The 23,438-nt window shown below is 39.8% G+C and overlaps 1 protein-coding gene across 8 annotated transcripts in view; it reads left to right on the top strand.

Annotated features, from left to right (window-relative positions):
* The window catches only part of DENND3 (DENN domain containing 3), a 218,223-nt gene that overhangs the window by 168,733 nt on the left and 26,052 nt on the right, over window positions 1-23,438 (top strand). For all 8 annotated transcript variants that reach the window (XM_084619966.1, XM_084619967.1, XM_084619968.1 and 5 more), the window contains 8 exons: window positions 835-954; window positions 2,358-2,576; window positions 5,300-5,421; window positions 6,475-6,630; window positions 10,509-10,605; window positions 13,706-13,809; window positions 20,400-20,581; window positions 21,718-22,239. In XM_084619966.1, coding sequence (XP_084476092.1) covers window positions 835-954; window positions 2,358-2,576; window positions 5,300-5,421; window positions 6,475-6,630; window positions 10,509-10,605; window positions 13,706-13,809; window positions 20,400-20,581; window positions 21,718-22,239 — 1,522 coding nt within the window. The remainder of the gene's footprint in view (window positions 1-834; window positions 955-2,357; window positions 2,577-5,299; window positions 5,422-6,474; window positions 6,631-10,508; window positions 10,606-13,705; window positions 13,810-20,399; window positions 20,582-21,717; window positions 22,240-23,438) is intronic.

The raw sequence follows: 23,438 nt of genomic DNA, 5'->3' as shown, positions 1-23,438 counted from the left end.
CCCATCTGCAAAATGAGGACAGTACTTCCCTATGTTACAGGGGTGTTGGAGGAATAAATACATTAAAGAGTGTGAGGCTCTCTGATACTACAGTAACGGGGTCCATATATAGATGCACTGTAAAAAGGGGTGTATTCTCCCTATGTGCACCTGGGAGCTTCAAGAGGCTGCTTTTGGAATGGTTCAGCTCTCCACAGTTCCTTCTGTGGGTTGTCTAAATGGCATGATTCAGCTCTTAATTATTAACCTTATTTATATCAAATCAATTATTATAAGCTGGTCTACACTTTAAGTTGTAATCAGCAAGCAGTGAAATTACAAATTATGTTTTGGTAAAGTTTCTCAGTTAGAATTGGAGAAAAAATATTAGATAATAAAGCAGGTGGATCCAGACAGATTGCTCTGATAAAGGCAGAGGTAGCCTAGAAAGACACAATGCAGTTAGACTAAACTTACAATAGACATAATTGACAAGAGTCCATTAAAGATGATTATGATTATATCAAAATACTTTTTATAATTTTGTGTAAAAAGGTATTTCATTTCCTCAATTTTAATATCTGTTTCAGTATCTAAAATCTCTTACTAGACTGAAAGGAAACACAAAGTGCTTTATAAATCTTTATGGAGATTGTTATTATTGAGTTTAATACTTCCAGTACTGCAATTATCTTTTGTACATAAAGCAAAATGTTAGGTTCTGTGCTTTTATTTATTTATATAATTTTCTGTCAGATAACCGTAATATTTTATTAGAATTGGGATTTAAAATTTCATGTTCTATGGGACCATTTCTTCATTTAAAAATTAATTGAAAAACATGTGTTACTACAGATATTTAATATGAAACCACTACAGATAGTCTTTCCATCACGGGAGGATCCAGACAGCCCAATTATTGACTTGGATCTTCATCTTCCATTACTGTGTTTCAAACCAGAACAGGTGCTACAGGTAAAAACAAAACAAAAAACTTTAAAGAGGATTCTGTAAAGTGTCACCTTTTTTTTTTTTTTGCTTGTGTTACCTTGATTCTTTTCTTGTTGTTCCCAGAAAAAAATCTGCAAGATGGAGTCCGGGTTGAGAATACATATCAGTAATTTAGGGTTAAATACATTACAGAGATGTAATTATCCCCAAATCGTGCACTTGTAAACACAGGAAATTCAGAGCTAAGGTTAAAGTTAAAATAAATCCGAATACATTAAAATACATGGAAATGCACATTTAGGGCACTCAAACAATTTAACTCTATGTAGTAACACCATGCAATAAATGTTTCTGATTAAGGCATTTTTGTGTTTTGGGGTCCAGATTAGATTAAACTGATTTTAAAGATACATTAGCTTGATTGTTCTTTTTCCTTCATGGTCTAACACCAGGTGCTAAATTTCTTAAAGGACCAATTGTTAAAACTCCTAAACTAAATAACAGATTTACTTGTAAACTCTCATAAAATTCATTCCATACTAAAACAGTAAGTGCTATAATTTTGAGGAGTATACGCTGTTTTTATCATACATAGCAGAGAATTCAGTCTGTTTTACATGCAAAACTCAGCCAGCCATAACAATGGAGCTGCAACAGGTGCCACCATTATATTTGTCGAATGTAATTAATGAAGAAAGGCAAGACAATGTCCTGCCAGCAGCCCTTCTTATTTTCTTAATACATCACCATTGTCCCCCTCAGCTGATTTCCCTTTTGAACTGAAGGGCTGATTGGATCCTTGTTTCATCTGTGCCTTTGGTTTGTTCCTAGTTTGCATCTCAGTTCTGAAAATAGGTAGTGTTGGCTTATTTTTTTTAGCCATGCCCACTATGTCGTGTATTTGTCTGCATGCATTTGATGCACAGCCAGCCTTCCCATTTGAAAATGTTGTGCATGATCACCTCCTTCTAGAGCCCATACAAGCTTAACAATTTGTGGCCCTTTACTCTAAAATTTATGTGGTACATTTGTGTGTTTCAACAGTGTCTGGTTTTGCTTCTTATCCCTTTAATTTGAGTGCTATAAAGGCCTCTTACGTTGTAGTCTTGTGGCTAGAGCCAGTGGACTGATAGACAGGACTCCTGAGAAGAAATCTTGGTTCCACTGAAGTAATGGCATATAACTTTCATTGACGTCAGTGGAGCCAGTATTTCACCCCAGTTTTTATTCCTAGCACTCTGGCTGTGTAAGAATCCTTTAACTTGTCTTTGTCTCAGTTTATCAATGTGTAAAATATGTATTACTGTAACACTGATCCCCTGAAGGTGAACCTTAAATTGTAAAGTGCTTGGAGATGCTTTTTATAGAACTTGCTCTATGTAACAAGTGTTATTACTAATATTCATCATTTTCATCATTGTTTCCAGATTATAACTTGCATCTTAACTGAGCAGAGGATTGTTTTCTTCTCTTCTGACTGGGCCCTGCTAACACTCATAGCTGAATGCTTCATGTTGTACCTTCATCCTATTCAATGGCAACACACTTTTGTACCTATTCTATCTCGTCAGATGCTGGATTTTGTAATGGCCCCAACATCTTTTCTTATGGGATGTCACATTGATCATTTTGAAGAAGTTAGCCAGGTTTGTCATAGAACATTCCCACTCTTGCTGTTGCTTTTCCCTAGGTCTGTTTAGTAAGTCACCTCCCTTGCCTCAATTCAGTCCCTCTTTAAAACAAATTTTTGCCAGATTTCCTACAAAATTTTTTTTAACTTCAGCAGAACCATCATTTAGTTATTGAGTGGATTAAAAAAAATTTTTTTGTTTGTATTCTTATAACTCTAGTCTGTCTTCTCCTTCCCCAGCGTGGTCTATGATAGTTGTTTGTTATGTGATGTCAGATTTGGGTCCCAATCCTGCAAATGTATGCTCAGATGTAATTTATGCACATGAGTAGTCCCATTGAAGCCAGTGGGAATTTTCCTGTCGATAACGTTTTGCACGTATGTATGTGATTGCAGTATCAGGCCCTCACACTGTCAATTTTTCAGGGAGGGCACATATCTTTGCTTGTTTCTCTGCAGCACCAAGCACAGCTTTGAAAATGCTTAATATTTTTGTGCAGTACATGGGCCTCAAATTCCTAATTCTTTGTCATGATGGATTTCCAGATTTACATTTTTAACACTTGTGGCACCTTAGAGACTAACCAATTTATTTGAGCATAAGCTTTCGTGAGCTACAGCTCACTTCATTGGATGCAGCTGTAGCTCACGAAAGCTTATGCTTAAATAAATTGGTTAGTCTCTAAGGTGCCACAAGTCCTCCTTTTCTTTTTGCGAATACAGACTAACACGGCTGTTACTCTGAAACCTGCCATTTTTAACACTTTGACTTTAGCAATATAAAAGTGCGTTTTTAGAATGGGATTTCAGAATTGGATTCATAGTTTTCTTCTTCTCTTTGAATTTTAATATTTTAACAAGTGTTTTGTAGGTTGATATATAAAGAGCATTGTCAGTGACAAATAAAACTTCAGTTGCTCAAAGTGACACTGTCAGATAGTTTGGGCCCAAAATTTAGCGTTTTACATTTGTTGGAGGGTGTGTGACTGTCTGTCTGGCCACGCTATGAGGCTTTCAGTGACATGGCTGTGCTACAGCGCGCAGTGTAACTGCTGTTCATTAGCAGTAGAGCGCTCTCCTGCCAACCAAAAACTTCCGCCCCCCACAAGTGGCAGTGGCTTTGTTGGCAGGAGAGTGCTCCTGCCCACAAAGCACTGTTCACACTGGCGCTTTTTGTCAGTAAAACTTTTGTCATTTGGGGGTGCGTGGAGTGTGGGGTTTTTTTGTTTGTTTTTTTTTTTAACGCCCCTGAATGACACAAGTTTTGCCGATTAAGTGCCAGTATAGACAAAGCCTGAGAGAGACATTCCTTTGCAGCGTTGGAAACCCAAACACAACAGCATTGTGCTAGTAGATATGAGATTAATGAATATGACTAAACCAAATTAATCAGTCTAGTCTTGTCCAGGATCAGTAAAATGCAAAACCAAACATTTTAACCTGTGAAAGTAAATTGTAGTAAAAAATATTTTCAGTCTACATAGTGTAGGTTGGTGCAACGAACACAAGTACAATTAAAAAATATTCTTATCTCAGTGTCACTTTGAAGTTTTTTTATGTACACTGCATTATAATCTGAATTATGTAGTCCTTGACCTTGCAAATAGATTTATGAATTCAGAACTTTACACACATTCATTTATTTCTCCAGTTATTTTCAGTATGAAAACTGAATAAGGACTATTCTGAGGTGATTAAAAAAAAAAAAAAAAGGTACTTGTATCTTGTCTCACAGATCCTGTTGTGTCCCTTCCTGGCCACCCACTAGGGTTTATTTGAGGGGAGTCCAAAATTCTGCTGCTCTGGATTCCTAGGGGGTGGTAAGCTTCTGGAGTCTGAACAGAATCCAGCCACAGACCCAATCTCAAGGTCCCTATGCTCACTCACAGGGCAGAGACCTAGTATTTGTCCCTATATGCCTTCCACATGAGTGGTACGCATGTGCCACAGTCTGGGACTTTTTACATCCTAAAGGCAATGTCCCTCACTAGCTCACCATTCCCTTGGGAGTCCATGGGGGGGCGGGGGGGGGGAACGGCAGATTATCTGTGTTCCATCAGGCAGGCAAGCAGGGTTTTTCACCCCCTTGCCTATCCTGCCCATGCAGTAGCCTCCCTCATCTTATTCTGGTGCAAGATGTCACTTTCCCCTAGTTCCCTACATGAGTCCCTTTATAGTGTCCTGCTGGGGTCACCTTCTTCTTGTTCTGCCTTTTGGTAACTTTCCATTACTCCCAAATCCCCCTTCCTTCAAGAGAAGTTACATGCAATCTCACAATAACACATAAACAAATGCATTTTTAATACAATGGACCCCCAAAGGTGTTTAACTTAATTCAGAAAGGTTTGTCCCTGATATGCAGGAAATTTCCAGCTGTTACAGCTTGTACATATATGTTGATGTGTGGAGGATTTATGGACTTATTCATTAATACTACATGGAGAGAATATTAGATCTCCAAATCTGTGTATTTTTTCTTTGAAATCCTAATAAATTAATGTGAGATTCATTTATATTGAAAATAATTGTGTAGTTGTCTCAGTCCTCCAAAAGACCAAGTTAAAACAGAACCATCCCTTTTTGGTTATAAATTACAATACATTCCTAACAAGTTAAGAGCGATCACTGTGCTGGAGTAACTCATTTTATATTTAAGTGTCTGCAGGCTACATCAAGAGGAAATAAATATTTTATCAACATTATTTATATTTAATCATTAACACGTTTGTTTTTACAAAGGAAGCTGAAGATTTAATTCTAATCAACATTGATAATGGAGACATTACACATTCAAAATCATCTGTAGATGAGGCTGTAATTCCAGATGTCCCTTCACAAGCAGCAGAAACATTTATAAAAAGGTAAAAAGAAACCTGAGTGGTTCATGCCCTAAGTAGGATAAGTCCCATGGAAAACTCTTTATAACAGATTTTGTTTACTTCACATAAATAAGAACACCAGACTGGGCAAGGGCAAATTGGACTTTTTGTACAGGTAGCTTTATACAGTTACAGTGCATATATCATAAACACAACCACAGTATCCTTTCTTTATTATCTGATCAATGTAATGCTCCTTTCCTTACGGTTACTAATGTTGGTATTCCATAATCGTGATCCATCTATACTGGAAGAAGAATAGGAGACACTGGGTATGGTTTAATTAGGCCAAAAATTTATCACTACCCAGCACATAAAAGCTCACAATGTAGGTAACTCCATAATTCTTTAAATATCTACCTGGGGGCTTTCATCAAACCCTTTCTACCCCTCTCCCCCCACCTTTTCCATTTTGGTCCCTAGCCAACCTGCTGCTGGAACCTTAACATCCTCTTCCCCCACACCCCATCAAATGAGGGTTAAGGTGGGCTATAAAGGATGTGGGGGAGGGGGGTTTGGCTCCCTACTGAGCTGGTCATAGGCATCCTGAACCTGTCCTATTCTGTTCCTTTAACAAACACTTCTTCCTGGTGCAGGGAGGGCTTGTCCTTTATCAGGTCCCTGCCTTTCCGGTTCCTGGGGATGAGTCAATGTTGCCTTGCTGACCTGTTCTGCTTCTGCACCTCTCTAAACCCCCCCCCACCCCCCCGGTATACCCCTTCCCCTGGCAAGCCAGATAATGGCCACCCCACTTAAGGTGTAATGCCGTCATTGCTGACTTATTAGAAGTCAAATATTGCCCATACCACACAAGAATGTTTCCAGGGAGTATGTACATTGGAGATGTCCAAAGTTCCATGTTTTATTACGAGTAGGCTTCACAAGAAATGTTACTGGCTTTATAGCAACACTTGCAATTAAAATCTTGTAATTTCTTTAGTTGAAAGTAGGGTAAGATGCAAGTTTCTCTTTATTTTTAAAAAACAAACAACCCCTTGTTTTTAAGGGATAACTCATTAATTTTTTCTTTTCTAGAGTTGAGAGCCTTCAGTTGCATTATGATCTAGAACTCTGTCACCTCAGCTCCAGTACAGACTTCATTGAACTACAAATGCGCAGGAGGGCTTGGCAGCAAAAACTGAATACTAAAGTTCAGCAGATTACTTTGCAGTTAATTGTCAACATCTTCAGGTGGGTGATGATATTGGTTGTATGCCATAAAGCCCTAGTACCAGTTAACATCCACACCTACTCTATCTCTGAGAATATTATGTTGCTATTTTTTTTTTAAGATACTGTGAAAAATCTCTAGATCTGTTGAAGGACACTGATAAGAATTTTTTTGCTAGCTTAGTACAGTGGCCAGTGGTAAAATTTTAGCAGTTCACATATTTGGGTATAGTTTCGTTGTTATCTATAACTTCAGATAAAGAGTTCATGGTATTTTGTTATGTCCTGAGGAACTTAAAATTCTTGTTTTAAACTCCCTGTCATTTCATGTAAAAACACCAGGAAGAGAGATGTAGCCCAAATGCCCCAGATTTGAGAGTAGATTATGGTTCAGTATAAATAGCACTAATAGTCACAGAAGTAGTGACAGTGCCTTTTAGACCTGCAGACTCTGCAAGGGTCATAAGGAAGAATAAAAATATGCTTAGGGAAAAGGGATTGTATAGACATAGCCAGTGGGCACAATGCAGAACTGATTGTTCTTATTTTTTGTGACCCTTTAGCTCTGTATGTCTCTGCCATTGTGCACGTGAGTTCAGATGCGGTGATTGATCTTTGCAGCCCCTTGACACATAACAGACAATACGAAGTGTCACGAGTCTGCTCTCCCAACCATGTGAAATTTAAAGCGTAAGAACACAAACAGGAAATGAAAAGTTATTAAAGTGCTTTGTAGTGTGGTTACAGATGGCATGAGCCATATTGATGGCAATCAAAGTACTAATACGTTTGTTTCATTTTCTCATAAGCGGATGAAAGAACGCAGTCAACTTGGCTTTGATTTTTCTTGTTGGTTTCAGTCACTTTCATAAATCTTTGCCCCAGAAATCTATTGTAATTTGCCTTTACATTTCTGGAAAATCTCAAATTTCCCTTTAGTTCCCTCAATCTTACTTTATTAATGCAAGGTTGTGTAGGTTTGAGCAGAAACAGATTGTTTCAGAATTAGTAAAATGTACTTGTCAGGTCCTCTCCCAGATTTTCTGAGTATCTTAATCGCTTGGACCAGAGGCACATTCTTCTTTTCCTCTCAGGTATTTGCCCAACTGCTCCAGCTCTTCTGGTTCTGAGACCCTAACCCAATACACTAATATTCATATAGTACCTCAGCATGCTCGGAACATTTACTGAACATCCCATTCATGTGGGACGTCCATAGGTTTGTGTGTGTTTGGAGAGGTGTCACTTCTAGTGCCCAGGTCCTACAAGAAAATAGAGGACAGAACGGAGAAAGAACACAGATTCTGTAAATCTAGATTTACCAGTGGGAGAGCTCCATGGTTTACAGGTGGATTTATCATGATATTTTAGCTTTATACAAAGGAATAAAAATACTGAAGGTTTGATGATTCTGCAGGCTCCAGTGAGGGAGTTTGTTAAATTCAAATGATATATTTGTGATGGTTGCTAATGTAGCACATTGTGAGATAAATGGAACAGTACACTAATGAGGGGAGTGTCGGCATATAGCTCCGTCCCAGTAATAAATGTAAATTGACGTGTTAAGACTATTTGAGCTCACCCCTACGGCATTTGTTCAATTCCAGGTAGCTGGCTTACTGATACTTGATTGCCACTTAGTAGATACTGACATAGTCTGGAGAAGGAAAAAATGGTTTTTCTAATGAGTCTGAGGAATCTGATATGCTGCCAGTGTGAGATTTGCTGAGCTTTTACTATTGACTGTTATACACTCAAAATAAATATTAGGTGAAATATACTTTGCTATCTGACAAGTTTAACTCTTAAAATTACATTAAATACTTGGCTACAAAAATGCTTTGTCTCTAAATAGATAACAGATTTTAATTCTAGATCATATTAGCATTCTGCAAATGGGGTTGCCATCTTTCTTCCTTTTTTCCTTCAAACTTTCTCTTTTTTGTTCTTTTTTCCAGCAATGTCTCTTCTGTCTTCTAATGCTCTATCTACCAGAGTCCAGGAATGAAGGAAAGTAAATCTTTGTTGATGAAATTTCTGTTTCCAGCTCAAACTGTCTGTTTTTATTCTCAATAAAGTGTCTTGTATTTCTGTATGCAGAGGTTTTATCCTTTAAAAAAAAAAAAAAAAAAAAAACCCACACCCCTAAATAATGTAGGTTTATATCCTTTTATTAACCACCATTTTTCTAAATTCATATGAATATTTAAGCTGCAATAATACGGTTAAGATAATACCATCAATCAGTGATTTTATGGCTCAATCGGAGGCAGTATGGTCCATTGGACCATACGCAGAACTGGGCAGTTGAGTCTTGGATTTTAATCGAGCTCTGCCAGTGATTAGGTGTGTGACATCAAGCAAGTCACTTCTTCCATCTGTGAAACAGGCTGATATCATCTACCCATTCCTTAGATAGTACCTTGAGATCTATGACTGAACAGACCTAGGCATTTTTAGTCCTTATGAAAAATCATAAAGAGCAGCAAACATACTGATAACTCTTGCAAGATTCTGCAAACACTTCTAGACAAAATTGCCACACTCCATTTGCCATGTTTGTCTGCTTCTCCCACAACCGCTATGTTTATACATAGTGACAGGTTTCAGAGTAACAGCCGTGTTAGTCTGTCTTTGCAAAAAGTAAAGGAGTACTTGTGGCACCTTAGAGACTAACCAATTTATTTGAGCATGAGCTTTCGTGAGCTACAGCTCACTTCATCGGATGCATCAGCTCACGAAAGCTCATGCTCGAATAAATTGGTTAGTCTCTAAGGTGCCACAAGTACTCCTTTACTTTATACATAGTGAGTGGAATTTACAGTTGTGCAGAGGGCCAAACCAAAATCTAGGCACCATTTTAAACCATATTTTAATCATACTTGAGCCTTGAGACTTGTGGTACATAGGTCTTGTACTGGCTCTCTGCACAGGAGTGAACGTCATCTTTAGGTATGTTGTCCCAAATTTGGTTCACCATACCATTACCATCTTCTTTCAAATCCTTCCTGAAAATTCAGTTCATCCTTGTTACTCAATATGAATCAGTAATTATTATATAATAACAAAACAGATCCCTTATTTCAGCCACCATGATATGCATATGTCTAGGGTAAGTAACCTCATGTTTTTTACCCATAGCCCTTGGTTCAGAGAGCAGCCTTCTCGCAGTCAATCTCTCCTTCCTGTTTCTAGAGTAACTTGCTTTTTTGGCCTCTTTCTGGAGCACATAAGTTGCTATTAACTCCTGGTTTGCAAGGGAAAGAGAAGAGCCTGTACTTTCTGCCATAATATATATGCTAAAATATAGATGCTTGCTTTTTTTTGTTTAACCAGTTCTCCCTTTTTTCCTGTCTCCTCTTTTCTGAATTAAATTTCTTTTGCTTAACATGGTTATCAGCAAAGCTGGTTTTATGGCTAGACTTAGTGGACATTGCAGCTGGATGTGCACACAAAACATTACAAATGATCAAATACCTTGCAATGTAATGGCACCAAATAAGGCCCTGATCCTGCAGTTAGATCTGCACAGGCAGATCTTTTTGTCTGTATGGTGCCCCAAAGTGGGGTTCTTGATGGCTTCATGGGTCTGTCCCCACACACACATAGTTGCAGGATTGGGGCCTAAATTATTACATTAATAAGCAGATGGTACTGCACGGTAATTCAGATATTGACGTTGACCCCAATGTGTCTCAATGGATTTGCTGATGGAAAATGTCAGTGATCGTAGATAAGATTCTACATTAATTTTCTTTAATTCAGTGATTTAAAAATTGTTCAGAAAACAGGACCTGCCTTCTCGCACTGCAGTATGGTTCTATTAGTACCAGTGGTTCACTGCAAAAATGCATCTCTTTACAAAGTCTCCAGACTTCTAACCTGCCCTTTATTAACAGGGAGGTCAAGGACCATCTAAATTATGAACACAGAGTGTTTAATAGTGAAGAGTTTCTGAAAACAAGGGCACATGGGGATCAGCCATTTTACAAAAAGGTAATTACATCCTTGGTTTATTCTAATCGCCTGTTAGCTTATTATTTTATTATTATTACAAAACACCCCACATTAAATTATTGAAATTTGGACTATATTGTATAAGCTACTAGTTTTCATAACACATTGACTAGATTTTAATTAAAAATATACAGACAACTATGGTAGCATATTGTTCTCTGAAATTATTTTTGTCTCTCTTCCTCAGGTGCAAATGAAACATTTTTTTCAAAGTGAAATTTTCCTTTTGCAAATGGCCAGCATGAGACTGAAGTCACAGCTAAGGCTTCAAAATAGGACTCAAGTGGGCATAGATCTTTTGCTGAAAAGGGGTGAATTTTGCCCTAAGTGAGCCACAGTAATTTATAGTCTGGGAAAATTAATCCTTATATTTTTGAACTGGCTTCAAGGGTTTTACACACAATGATTTATATTGATGGTAAAGTCAATTTTGCAGCTAAACCTCTGGAAGATGCATTTAAAAATTTTAGGGATTAGATTAAAAAACAAACAAACAAAAAAAACGCTTCCCAAAGTTTGGAAGAAATATAAATCCTCATGTTTCACTGTGTAAATCAACCTCGAACTACTGAGGGTTGAAAAGATGGTTTCTCGATGGGCAGGTTATTCCATAACTGTCTACTTCAGAATTTTTTGCATGCTCCTCTGAAGGAGCTAGTTCTCACCACTGCTGGAGACAGGATTCTGGATTAGGTGGACCCCTGATGTGACCCACTATGGCAATTCCTATTTAAAATGACAAAAGCAAAGGAATACAGGATTTTTCGTTTATTTTTAATCTACTCCTTTTTTACAGTAATGTCGCTTTAAGAAGAGTTGAATGCGTATGGGACCAAGTAGGAGAGTTTGAGGGAGTGGGAGCATCCAAAATCCTATCTGCCATTTCAGATTCACTCCTCAGAAGGAGTAAGATCACAAGTGCACTTACAAAATTTACAAAAGCTTCATTTATTATAATATTGCTACTTAGACAGTTGGTTCTCCAGAAGCTGCACTCTGCATCTTGCGAAGAAATTAGATCACTACCACTAATAGATTGTAATAATTAGTTTTCACCTCGACTAGATAATGAAGCTTTTTGAGTTCGCTACTCAAAATCACAAGTAGAATATTTTTGAATGTTCTATTTCTAGAAGATGCCCAAGGTTGAAGGAAATGGGTCAAAACACTAACTCATTTTACTTAAATCTGTTCTGTAGACTATACTAATGTTCATGCAGATTTAATAGGACAAACTACCAAATCTATGGTAGGATAATTTTTTTATTTTGGAAAGATTTTTATTGTGCAAAATATGCATAGCAAACAGAATAAGGAAAAAATGTACAAATCATGAAACAATCCACTAATATTTCTAATCAGGAATATTTCCTCAAGACAGCTTAAAATGTTTATTTTAAAATGTTTAAAGAAATTTCAAAGCCATAAAAAATGTTGTGTACAATGAATTGTTTTTTAAAAAAAAGTTTGTATAATTTCTAATACTTCATTGTAAATGAAATATTAGTAAGTGAAGAACTAAAATTGACGTGTGTGTGTATGCTTTACATCTTCAGGTTGCTTTGAGGATTTGTGCCATCTAAGTCCTCAATTTACCAAAATAAAATCAAATGACTTTATTTTCTTAAATGCTAAATAGCCTAATGATATCTTCATTTACAACAAAATTAAAATTGGAGCACCGCATTTAACAAAGTGGCCAGTAATACCAAGCATTATGTTAAAAGGGCAGTTGGTTCAGTTGCTGCTACCTGTTATCTTAATAAACCCAGTTGTCAATATAGCATGCCATCTAGTGGGAAAATAAAGTTACAAATATATATAAATAAAATTCCCAGAATTGCTGCTTAGATGCCACTTTGACAAGTGCATTAGAAATACTGTATATAGAGCAATGTATTTTGAATTGGAATCGACCACCTGGTAATTTTAGTCGCGCCCCACTGCATTGTAGGAGAACTTATTATATATGCGGTTTATTTTTTCCTTATTTTTAAAATACATTAATATATTATTTAAATTAACTGAAGACCTGTGAGCATAATTCCCCCTGGCCCTTAGCCTGTGATACCTCTTCCCAGACATGGAGTTTATGCCCCAGGCAAAGTAGTGGAGAATCTGTCTGTTTTCCCATTTAAAGAGAGCTCGTTTTCATAACTACAACCAAAGATGTAGATAGCATCTTGCGTTAACCTTAGTAAATTTGTAAGGAGGTCAGGTATCACCGGCATAGGTATGGTATAAAAGCTTAGATGGATAGTAGGGAGACAACATCAATGAGACTTAAACATGTGCTTAAATGAGTAGTTTGGTGCATTGGTGAACAAGATTAAGAGCCCTGTGCTAGAAATGTTTATATTGTGTTTCTAGAAATGATACAAATTATTGGTTACATATGGTGGTGGTCATTTTCTGTCATTTGAAGTGGTACGGGAAGAAGGGAGACCTTTTGGGAGAGTTTGGATGTGTGTTTTTGATTTTAATATCTGACTCTTTTTTTTTCTTTTTTTGCAGTCTTGTCCATTCTAAAGGGTAAAATTTGGGGCTTTAGATGTGTTTCTGGAAGTCTCAACAATAAATTAAATTACCTTAAGGAGTGATAATTTAATGGCTCTCCCAAGAGGGAATATTCAGTCAACGTCAGGGATATCATTCCAATTTTCTTTTCAGTTTGGCAGTGTAATTTTTTAACATGGAGCTGTGAGGAGCCTTTTTCTTCACATCATGAATGAAGTTTAAAGTTGCATGGTTCCAATAAAAAATATTAGAAAATATAAAATTTAGGTTTTTTTTTCTTGTTAAATTTGAAGTTTAATATATTGCTGTCTATCATTAAAATGTATACCATAAAATTATACAGGGTGTGTAAAGAGGTTGACCTGATGTTGCTGCTGGAATTTTTAAGTTTTTACTTTTCTTGACTTTTGTGATCTTTTTTTTAAATTTGTGCAACGTTAACATTGCATTCCTATGGGCTCTTGCCTTTAATTTTAGGCCGATAAAATGGATGAAGGCTAGTAATAAACGTATACTTGTATATGATCAACAATTAATATCAGTTTGCTGTTGTGTATTGCAGGTGTTAGAGACCCATATATTTCACTCGTTTCTTAAAGCTCGTCTGAACAGAAGGATGGATGCTTTTGCCCAACTTGAGTTGAGCACTCAGTCTGAAGAAGATAGGTAAACTTTTCTCACTACAATTTATCACAGACTTGATTTTCCTTCCACTGAAATCAATGGAAAAATGTCTTACAATGTCAGTGATGTAGGATCATGTCCTATATATATAAGTAAGTTCTTCAAGGAGTGTGTCTGTGGGTGCTCCACTTTAGGTGTGTTGGCGCCCTGCGCTTTTAACTGGAGATTTGTAATAGCAGTGCCTGCTTGGGCTGCGCATGTGCAGTAGCTATCTCGTGCCACTCTGAGTGGTTCCATAGTGGTGCGCAGCCAACCGTCCCCCCAGTTCCTTCTCTACCACCTTTGGCTTGAGTTAGAGTGACAGTAGCACCCTCTCTTACTTTAGATAAAAGTTTAATAGTTCATAGCTGTTCCCAATAGTGTTAGCTATCCTATCCCCTTGCCCTTTATATTTTATGTTTTACTGTATTTTTCTTAAAAAATATATATATTTATTTTCCCTTCCCTCTTTTATCACTGCCTCCCCAGCAAGTACTCAGCTCTTGCCTTGAAAAAAAGAAAAGAAAGAAAAGCAGGGTTTATCCCTGTTCTTTCTCCAAAGGACTTTCCCTTTCAGGCATGCCTAGCTCACCAGGCTTTAAACGCTGTCCAACTTGCAGACTCTCCATACCAGGATCTGATGGCTACGCACAGTATGTCAACTGCTTTGGCAAGACACACATTACCCAAAAATGTCCACACTGTTGAAAACTGACAGGAGGACAAGGAAGGCCAGGGATCTCCAATTGAAGCTCCTTATGATGGAGAAATCCCTCAGTCCAGGACGCCTCCTGGCCAACGGTTGACAGCGGCAGTGTCTGACGGGATCTGCTTCAATAACAGCTGCTAAGGAGCCTGCTCCTAGAAAGGCTACCAAAAAATGGCCCCACACATCCCCACACTGAGAATCACCTGAAAGAAAGTGATCTCCAAATGAAAAATCTGCCCCGGTAGCAATGGCACAGACTGCATCTGACTGCGAGGCACCGGGAACATCTGATACTGAGACTTACCGAGAAGCTAAAGACCTTATGTGGGCAAGCTCTAATGCAGGTGCAAGTAACAAAGTCAAACCTCCCAGCTCAGCACCTACTGAGCTGAAGAAAACCTCGGCACCGAGCAGTACAATGGCACCACCTGCTGTACCTATGTAGAACAGCTCTAAGTCATCGGCACCAACAGCTAAAACTCTAATTAGTGGTCAGTGCACGATGCCTTCCCGGCACCGAGCTTCATGGTCCCGCAGCAATTCATGAGGCATGTGGACCTGATAGAAGCCTCAACGCCTGAATCTCCTCTACTTAGTACCAACAGTACCCCATCTAGACTGGGACCAAGCTTGGTAACCATTCCCTGTGGATCAGCCCCTCCTATCTCCAGTGATGAGGAAGAAGAGGATAAGGCAGTAATATACACTCCTTGCCTAACCCTGGATCTTCTCATCACCAAACATCTACAGACATGCGGGGCTGGTATGGTCAACCATGGGCACCGCCCCCTATACCATTCCCACCCAGCTGGCCATACTGGGATCCGTGGGCGATGTGTAGGGCCCAAAATCTCAGGCCCCCTAACCTGCTTAGGTCCAGAGCAACACTGTCCCCTTCACCAACAGTCCCAGCACCCTCAGAGACACAAGAGGAAGAGATTCAGGAGCCTGAGAACAAAGCTGAAGGTGACACTCTACAGCCCACTCACATCTCATCTTTGTCACCGGATGAAATGACAATGCCACCTCCCCTAAACCCCCCCCCCCACACACACACACTGGAGGATGATTTCAAATCTTTCTATGAGCTCTTCAGAAGGGTAGCTGAATCCCTGGACATTTTGCTAGCACAACTACCAGAGATCAACACAAGCTCACAGACATACTCCAGGCATCCCCAGTGGCAAAGATAGGCCTGCCAATTAATGATGCTGTCATGGAGCCTGCAAAAATAATCTTGCAGACACCCAGTACAGTCCCTCTCTCATGTAAGAGGTCTTACAAAAAGTATTATGTGCCAGCAAAAGGAGCTGTATTTTCATTCATCCACCCCACACCAAACTCTGTTGTGGTGGATGCAATCAACCAAAGGGGAGAACACCAGTCCAGAATGACCCCATATGAAAAGGACTGGAGAAGGCTAGTCTTCTTTGGATGGAAAGCCTACTCCTTCACCACACTCCAGTTCCACATAGCCAATTATGTGGCCCTACTGGCAAAATACGCACACAATCCGTTTGTGAAAATGTCAGAATTTGTTGAAAGTTTCCCTGATGACAAAAAAAAAAGCAATATAAGGCAAAAGTTTCTGAAGGGTGTCTCATCATCAGGACGGCCCTACGGGCCTCTCTTGACTCTGCAGACATGGCAGCATGGTCCATCGCTACATCCATGATCATGCGCCGTGCATCCTGGCTCCACCTTTCCAGGTTCCCAAGGTAGATTCAAGCAACTGTTGAGGACTTATGCTTTGAAGGGTTAAAATTATTTGCAGACCAAACCGATGTGTCTCTACACACCTTAAAGGACTCAAGGGTGAGCTTAAAAACCCTGGGCATATATGTACCTGCAAATAAAAAGAAACAGAGCAGGTTTTATAACTAGAGATTCTGGTCTACACCATACTTCCAGCCACAAAGACAGTACAACCAACAGAGTAAACAAAAACGGAACAGTCATCGGCAGAACCAAGGTCAGTCTTCAACATCTCAACCATCCACCTCCAGACAATCATTTTTAAAGGTGTGGTCAAGGGCACAAGACATTCACACTCTCTCTGGTCCCGGAACCAGATATGGTCCCCCACCCATTTGGAGACTGTCACTCTACTATCCAGTCTGGAACACCATCATGACAGACAAACGGGTTCTAGAGATTATCCAGAAGGGCTACTCCATCCCCTTTATTTCTATCTCACCTACCCAACCCCCTTCCCTTTCCCCGTCCCTCTTCAGGGACCCGTCTCATGAGCACCTGTTATAACAGGAAAGAAGCCCCCTTGTACAATTAGGTGCCTTGGAACCCGTACTATCCCAACACAGGGGGAGAGGTTTTTATTTCCATCACTTTCTAACTCAGAAAGAGAGCGTGGCGGGTGGAGACCCATTTTGGATTTACAAAAACTCAACAAATCCATGAGAACATGACGTTTCAAAATGGTGAGATTAACCATAATAATTCAGGCATTAGAGAGAGGAGATTTGGTTCTTGGCCCTCAACCTCCAGGATGCTATTTTCATATTGCCATTCATCCGTCACACAGAAGATTCCTGAAATTCACCCTAAGGAATCAGCATTTCCAATACCGAGTACTACCCTTCGGCCTATCCACTGCCCTAAGAGACTTTTCCAAGGTTCTTGCTGTTGTTGCAGTTCACCTCCGCAGACAAGGAGTGATGATATTTCCATACTTAGACGACTGCCTGATAAGGGCAACAATGCAGTAAGGAGCAATAAACGCCACGCAGACCATGATAACCCTGTTCATGGACTTAGGGTTGTAAATAAATGTACAAAGGTCCACATTAGTTCCTGTCCAAAAGTTGAAATTCATAGGGGCCTACCTCTATTGTCTCTCAGCAACGTTACCCTGACAACGATGCTTCACTCTTGTCAACCTAATTTCAGTGGTGATGAACAGCCTGCAAACATCTGCCAGAACATGCTTACAGCTCTTGGTGCACATGTCTACGACAATCTTTGTTCTAAAATATGCCAGGCTCCACATGAGGTGCTTACAGGCATGGCTTCGAACAGTGTATATACTGCACAGATACTCTCTCAACACGCCTCACAGTGCCATGCAGGGTAAAAGACTTGCTAACATGGTGGACGCAAACACAAAATGTCTGCTCAGGAGTCCCTTTCCAACAAAAGGCTCCAACCATGACCATCACGACAGACACTTCCCCATTTGGTTGGGGGGCATGTCTACGTGACAATACAGTCTAACGCCGCGGAATCCAGCCTTCACATAAACTTGTTGGAGCTAAGGGCAGTCCGAAATGCATGTGAGCACTTTCTCCCTTTTAATCAAGAACAATACCATCAAGATCCTTACAGAAAATACAGCATGCATGTTCTATATAAATTGCCAAGGGGGAGCACGATCATACTCCCTATGTACGGAGGCAATACGCCTTTGGAATTGGTGCATCGTGAACAACATAGAGATCATCATCTTATGTGCCGGGCTGTCAGAATACAACAGCAGATCAACTAAGCAGGGATTTTTCACAAACCCATGAGTGGGAGATGGATCCTGAATTTTCAAAGCCATATTGAAACTATGGGGGTTCCCCACCATAGATCTATTTGCAACAGCTCAAAATGCCAAGTGCCCACAATATTGCTCCCGGGCCAGATTGGGACATCACTCCCTAAGCGACACTATCCTCCTAAACTGGGAAGTGCCACTGATGTATGCTTTCCCCTGACTCCACTCCGAAGCAGTCATTCACAAGATCAGGCAGGACAAATCCAGGATCATTCTCATTGTACCCACATGGCCCAGACAGACATGGTTCCCATACCTGTGTCAGATGGCAGTGAAACCACCTCATATCCTTCCCTTACTGCCTCACCTCCTATCACAAGATTCAGGATGTGTCTGTCACAGTACTCCACTTCAAGACCTGGTTATTCCATGGCTGATGGGGGCGGGTGGCGGGGAGCGTCGATCAAGACTGTTCTGAGCAAGTGAAAGATATACTACTGAGCAGTCGGAGACTAAGCACAGGAAAGACCTATATCCATAAGTGGAAACAATTCTGCACTTGGTGCCAGGACAAACGGATCTGTCCACTGTCGGCCCCACTATCGAGAATTCTCGACTATACACTGGCCCTTAAAAAATCAGGGCTATCCATAAGCTCCATCAGAGGTACATGTGGCTGCCATCATCTCCTTCCATGACAAAGTGGACGGAGTCACTATATTTGCTCACTTGATGATTAAACGCTTCCTTAAAGGCACAGAAAACGCTTATCCCACACTAAGAAACCCTACACCCATGTGGGACTTCAACTTTGTTCTGTGCAGTCTCACAGGAAAACCTTTTGAGCACCTTGCAACTTGCTCCTTGTTGCACTTATCTATGAAGGTGGCTTTCCTCAGTCTCCCGCCCATCTTGCAGATGTGATAGCAATTAGGCGCACCTAATGGCGCATCCATCTTATACAACATTCTTTAAGGATAAAGTAATCCTACAACTGCACCCTAAATCCATACCCCAGGTCACCTCCCCTTTTCATTTAAATCAGCCCATTTACTTACATGTATTTTTCCCAAAGCCACATGCTGACGGGAGGGAAACCTCACTCCACATGCTAGATGTTCGCAGAGCATTAGCTTTCTACATAGAACAATCTGTTTTCATAACAGAACGCTTGAGGGGCCAAACCATCTCAAAACAGAGATTATCCAAATGGATATCTGGATGTATCCATTTGTGCTACCAAAACAAAAATCTGTAACCCCCACCAGGAGTCCGCGCACACTCCACCAGAGCGTTAGCAGCATCTGTGGCCTTTCTAAATAATGTACCTATCATTGGCTTTTGCAAAGCAGGTACCTGGACATCAGTCCATACTTCCACTAAACATTATGTGTTAGAACAACAATCAGCAGCAGATGCTCAGTTGGGACTTACGGTGTTATCCACCATCAATAAACCAACTCCGAAGCCCTTCCCCTCCACTGAGAACTGCTCAATAGTCACCTAAAGTGGAGCACCCATGGGAACACTCCTTGAAGGAGAGGGTTACTTGCCTTGTGCAGGTTTCAGAGTAGCAGCCGTGTTAGTCTGCATCCGCAAAAAGAACAGGAGGACTTGTGGCACTTTAGAGACTAACAAATTTATTTGAGCATAAGCTTTCATGGACTAAAACCCACGTCATCTGATGCATGCAGTGGAAAATACAGTAGGAAGATAGATATATACACACACAGAGAACATGAAACCAATGGGTGTTATCATACACACTATAACGAGAGTGATCAGTTAAGGTGAGCTATTACCAGCAGGAGAGAGAGAGAACCTTTTGTAGTGATAATCAAGATGGGCCATTTCTAGCAGTTGACAAGAATGTGTGTGAGTAACTGAGGGTTTTTGAGATGGTTGTCCCTCCACTACCCTCCTCCTCCCCTCTACTTTGGAGTTTCTTGCCGATTCTCTGGGGTAGAGAAGGAACTGGGGGCGGTTGGCTGTGCACTGCTATGTAACCGCTCGGAGTGGTGTGAGACTGGTACAGCGGGTGTGTGACCCAACCGGGCACTGCTACTACAGATCTCCAATTTTAAGCGCAGGGTGCCAAGATACCTAAAGTGGAGCACCCACAGGGACAACCATCTCAAAGAACATCAGTTACTGCACAAGGTGAGTAACCTTGTCTTTCTAGGTAATTGATGAGCCATCTTTATGAAATTTACTGCAAAGGATGTGACAAAAATGTCCTGCGGTAAATTGGCCATAGAGTGCTGTGAGTTGGTAGGTGTTACTGTAAGACAAAAAAGAGTAATAATAAAAAATTACTATTTATCTTCATTTATGCAGATGCATAGTTTAATATGTGTAAAATGTAATTAAAAATTGTTTTTTCTTCAGATTAAATTCAATGCTTGATAGCCCACGAAGACTGACTGTGGAGAAAATGGCTTCTAAAAGATTTAACCCTCAGTATATGATCAGTAAACGTATGGTAATAAGTATGCCTAATTTACAAGATATTAGGTCTCATGATAGTCCTGCTAGGACTTCATCACTCCGAAGATCAGAGACAGAGCGTGGTAAGGAAAAATGTGTCTAACAAGTACAGTACCTTGTGATATCATGGACCAGGTACTTGGGTGCTCACTGTCATGGTGCCTGGTGTGGCTCACAGTTGAGTGAGCCAATCTCTGGTCAGACTGTCAGAAAACAGGGCAAACACACCCAAACTGGTGGTATATTCTATAATTTAGATTTCACCAAGCCAGCAACGAATGTGGATTCCTGGAGCACTATACTAGTTTTACCATAGAGCCATAGACAGTCACCGTAGAGCAGGAGTGGGCAAACTACGGCCCGGGGGCCACATCCAGTGCTCAAGCCTCACACCGGGGAGCAGGATCTGGCACTTGCCCTGCTCTGGTGCTCCAACTTGCCCCACTCCGCATGGCTCCTGGAACCAGCAGCATGTCACTCCTCTGGCTCCTATGCATAGGGGCAGCCAGGGGGCTCCGCACCGCAGATGCCTTAGTTTGCAACTCCTTTGTTATTTCTAAAGAGCTAACCTGTGGGTGTGTCTCAGACCCACAACATGTTTAAGATACAAACACACACATTTCATAACCCCACACACACAGTGTCTTGTACTTAGTACAAGATTTATCACAGTTTTGCAACAGGACCATATTAGTGTAGATGGTCACCTTCTTTTCTATACAGCATCACACTGACCACGTAAACACAGCAGAAGTCAGGAGGTGGTAACCAAACGTTACATGAAGTAGTGACTTGCATTATCCTGAAAGTTTGGCTGCACTGTGCTCAGAATTGTGCTATCCTGCAACCACCACAAGGAACACCTACTCTAGTGTTGTCATTGTGGGGCTGCTTCCCGGACCAGTTACTGGACCGACTTATCCTTTCCCACCTAAGGCTCAGTTCAGAAATACGCTTAAGCTCATCTCTGTTCAGCAAAGTCAATGGGATTGAAACATGTACCAGAAGTAAAGCATGTGCTCAAGTGTGTTGCTGAGTAGGGATGGACTACCTAATCAGGGCCTGCTGGTATCCAGGAGTGTGTGGCGAACAATTTTATTTTTCTCACAAGCATAATACTGTATTACTGAAGGCGCAGGTCACAAAATTCCTTGTGTGAAGATACTTGTAGGCTTTCATTCTTCACTTTTATATCTAGCACTTTATTTCTCTTTTTTAGCTGTAAAATTGTCATCTAAATCAATTAGTACGTTCAAGATCCCAGAAATTCACTTTCCTCTGATGAGTCAGTGTGTTCACACCTACTATACAGATTTTATCAATCATCTCACCAGAGCTATAAATATTTTACAACATGATAACTCAGCACTGCTGGCAAGATATTACTACCTTCGTGGACTTATTGGTTTGATGCAAGGAAAACTACTGGATGCGCTTTCAGACTTTCAAAATCTATATAAAACGGACATAAGAATTTTCCCTACTGATCTTGTGAGGAAGGTGGTGGAAAATATGCCTCCTTTTGAACGTTCCCTAGCAGACCGCAAACCCGAGCTGAAGAGGTTGATTAGTCAAGTGATGGAAAAACAAAGAGAAGTCATAAAAGTAGATGACCATGTGAAAAATTTTAAATTACCAAAAACACACATGCAGTTGGACGATTTTGTGAAGCGAATCCAAGAATCTGGGATTATCAAAGATATAGACACAATACATCGGCTATTTGATGCCTTAACAGTAGGTAAGCAGAAAATGTTGTGTTAATGAACATCTATTTTGTTATGTAAATATTTTTTATACTTTTATTGATAAGTGATGTAAGTTGCTGTCTAGAGTCTTTTTTTTTTTCTCTGGCCTTCAGGAAAATATTTTCAGATGTTTCTCAGCACAAGAAGCTTGTGTGTGTGTACTGAATCTGTATGTGTGTCCATGTAGCATAGAACTTTAAAATTCACAGTAAAATGTTCTTGTAATTTTTGTAAACACACAAGCATTGTTACCACAGTCTGTAATTTCCATTACATTTTATGGGAACACTGATAACTCAGTTATGCATGTAGACCCAAACTCCCCAGAGTAATAAATGGTGTTATTCTTGTGCTTAAAGTTAAGTATGTGCTTAGGTATCTCACTGAATTGGGGCCTTCGTGCTATATTCTCATCATTTTGGTTGTGAAATTTAACAGTTCTGCAGAAACTGAAACTTCACCTTCTTGGCAATTTTTAATTGGGGCAATTGCAGGAAATCTTATTTAGTGCAGTACGTTTGACTCCTACACCAGGTGCTAAATGGTGTCTGCTGTGGTGTCTACAAGCCTGTTTGTCATAGTTAGTGGGTGCAGATTTCAGTCTTTTTTTTTTTTTCTTTTGTATTAGCATTTAATTGTCCAGTGATATGCCAGCTCTATCTTGATTTAGATTATAGATAAAATATAGTCCTATCCTAATCCCTAGCAGATAATGTCCGTATGTTAAAACTACTAAACAGTATAGCAAACTAGCAATCTGTTCAATAAAGGTCTGGAATTTGAATAGCAAGGGCTAAATTTTTCCTGAAGCTACCATTAGAGCTTGAATAAGTATCATAGATTGTAAAAGAAAAGTTCCAGATGATGTTTCCAGGATAATTTCTTTACCTTCTAATTCTGAAACATGAATTTTGTGTTCTGGTTCTCTAGGGTAATAAAGGCCACACCATTTGCAATTTGCTGTGCATAATAACTGGAACAGTTGTCATAATATGGTCACTGTATATTAAACATTGACCAAAATAGCAAGAATTTCTACATTTTAAAACAATAGGTGGCATACAATTTATAATTTATCTGTTTGAGTTGGAATATCTGGAGTTCAAAAGCAGCCAGTTTTATAATTCTTGGGATGTATATGGTTTATAAGCTTTTGATCTGCAAACTAATTATTGTTATAATCAATTCTATT

This window comes from Lepidochelys olivacea (genome assembly GCF_965140295.1).
Source record: "Lepidochelys olivacea isolate rLepOli2 genome assembly, chromosome: 2".
In the NCBI taxonomy this organism is placed as follows: Eukaryota; Metazoa; Chordata; order Testudines; family Cheloniidae; genus Lepidochelys; species Lepidochelys olivacea.
This window is presented reverse-complemented; position numbering and strand designations above follow the sequence as displayed.